Source organism: Adiantum capillus-veneris, chromosome 5 (genome assembly GCF_014529385.1).
Source record: "Adiantum capillus-veneris isolate H3 chromosome 5, ASM1452938v2, whole genome shotgun sequence".
Taxonomy (NCBI): domain Eukaryota; kingdom Viridiplantae; phylum Streptophyta; class Polypodiopsida; order Polypodiales; family Pteridaceae; genus Adiantum; species Adiantum capillus-veneris.
This window is the reverse complement of record NC_140935.1, coordinates 159,694,072-159,696,304: the sequence shown is the minus strand read 5'-3', so window position 1 is coordinate 159,696,304 and position 2,233 is coordinate 159,694,072. Positions and strand designations below refer to the sequence as shown.

The window sequence follows — 2,233 nt, the reverse complement described above, 5'->3', positions numbered from 1 at the left end:
GAAAGTGCTGCAAAAGGTGTTATGGTAGTTTTATTCTGATAGCTTCGGTAGTTTTGCTAGTTTTGGTACTTTTAGGTACTATTTGAAAGTGCTCCAAAATGTAATTGGTAGTTTGATAGTTGGTAATCAAAAGTGTAATTGGTAGTTTGATTTTGGTAGTTTTTGAAAGTGCTGCAAAAAGTGTTTCTTTGGTAGTCTTGGTAGTTTTGGTTGTTTTGGTACTATTTGAAAGTTTGATTTTGGGAGTTTTGGTACTTTTGGTACTTTTAGGTACTATTTGAAAGTGATGCAAAAAGTGGCTTCTATAGTTTGATTTGGTAGTTTTGGTACTTTTAGGTATTATTTGAAAGTGCTGCAAAAAGTGGGTTTGGTAGTTTGATTTTGGTAGTTTTGGTAGTTTTGGTACTTTTAGGTACTATTTGAAAGTGCTGCAAAAAGCTTGTTTGGTAGTTTGATTTTGGTAGTTTTGGGTACTTTTAGGTACTATTTGAAAGTGATGCAAAAAGCTTGTTTGCTAGTTTGATTTTGGTAGTTTTGGTACTTTTAGGTACTATTTGAAAGTGCTTCAAAAAGTGGCTTTTGGTAGTTTGATTTTGGTACTTTTAGGTACTATTTGAAAGTGCTGCCAAAAGTGGCTTTTGGTAGTTTTGATAAGGTTTGGGTAGTTTAGTTCTGCATTGAGGGTATTTATATGTTTTTGGTACTATATGATTCCCGAGTTTGGTAGTTTTTGGTAGTTTTGGTGGTTTTGGTAGTTTGGGTTCTGTTTCGTAGTACAGTACTTAGAAGTACCAGTCTCCGTATGACTTCTTGGTAGTTTTTGAAACTAATTGGGACTGCTGGTTGTCAACAGGCTGAGTATGACACTCTGGAGAAAAAATGGAAGGAAGGTCAAGAGCATACCCTATTTGTGAAGGAGATGTTGTCTGATATCAGGCTTGGGAAGAGGTTCCTACTATATCCTAGGCCCCAGGTTAATGATTCGGTAAATGTGATCCCGGTGTTTGGTATGTGTGTTGCATGCGGTGAGCCCTTGGAGTGCGCACATGTAGTCGGAACCTTCATGCTAGAGTGCCGACACCAGTATCATCCCTTGTGCTTCAGTGCTTTGTTACAAAGCAGGGATCAGTGTGTTAAGCCAGGTTGTAATATGGTAATCTCTGATTTGGCAAAGTCCTGGGCCAGTGGGCTTCAAGTTGTCAAGAGTAAGTATGTGTGCATTTTTGAATACATATACGCACTTGCAACTCAGTGAGGTTTTCATACAAGTTAGTATGTGCTGTCTTTCTTTGTGTTTGCAGAGGAGCAGGATGCTGCATTTGCTGACCAGCACGCCACAAAGTCGGCTGCAAGTCGAATATGGGACGTGGATGAGGTGACAAGGGAGATATCAGATGTTCTCCATGATCTTAAGCAAGGTAATTCTGTAGGGAAAGACAATGTGACGGGGCAAAGATGTGAGGCAACAGGTGACAGTGAAAGTAAAAGTGAGGAGGAGGCCACAGATGATAAAAAGACAGGTGACAACGAAAGTAAAATTGAGGAGGATGCCAGAGATGGTAAAAAGACTAAGGACAAGGAGGAAGGTAAAGTCCCTGTTGTTGTGGAGCTGGATGCGGAGGAAAGCCAGGATGCTACCAACACAAAGCTCGATGAAGCAACGGCTAAGAAGGGAGAGGAAGAACCCACAAAGGGGGGTGTTGGGGAGGGGGTGGAAACCACAAAGGGGAGTGAAGGGGAGGTCAAAGAGGGGTCGAAAGGCAACAAAGATCGGAGGGAGGCCGAGGATGAGCAGGAAGAAGTACTTGCGAACGATACTGTTGTGGACAGCACCGACGGGGGCGTTGACTCTACTGCTGCCGATGCTGTTTCAAAGCGGAGAGGTGATTCCCCTGATTCCGTGACCGTGCAGGAACTTTTCTATTTGCATAGAAAGAAGCGCAATCACGCCCGTGATCAATTATCCCGTGCATGCAAACTGTAGCCAGTGAGAATCTATTGTATTCCACACTTTGTGCGTTTTAGTGACTGAGTCAACTTGATTTTTTGGCCCTGAGCTTTATCTGTTCTCTCTATCTAGTTCTGTGTTGGTATGTTACCTTTCGTTACATTACTGTTTCAGTTGTCCTCACTATATGTGCATTACAGTACCAAATTTGGCACTTTTTGGTACTATTGAACTTGGGTGCACGTCTGTCCACTATTACAGTACCAATTTGGTACTTCTTGAACT

General features: G+C 41.9%; 1 protein-coding gene across 1 annotated transcript; it reads left to right on the top strand.

The window, feature by feature from the left end:
- Positions 1-856: 856 nt before the first annotated feature.
- Positions 857-1,984, top strand: LOC147458420 (uncharacterized). Its single transcript, XM_086511846.1, has 2 exons — positions 857-1,205; positions 1,302-1,984. Exons 1-2 carry the CDS (start codon positions 920-922, stop codon positions 1,982-1,984), a joined length of 969 nt encoding a protein of 322 aa, XP_086367972.1. The 5' UTR covers positions 857-919.
- The last annotated feature ends 249 nt before the right edge of the window (positions 1,985-2,233 follow it).

What these genes read in the sequence shown, in the direction of transcription:
- LOC147458420 (XM_086511846.1), top strand. Translation starts at nt 920, where the DNA reads ATGTTGTCTGATATCAGGCTTGGGAAGAGGTTCCTACTATATCCTAGG. An exon ending in TGGGCTTCAAGTTGTCAAGA is followed by an intron (nt 1,206 to 1,301) that starts GTAAGTATGTGT and finishes TTGTGTTTGCAG; the next exon opens with AGGAGCAGGATGCTGCATTT.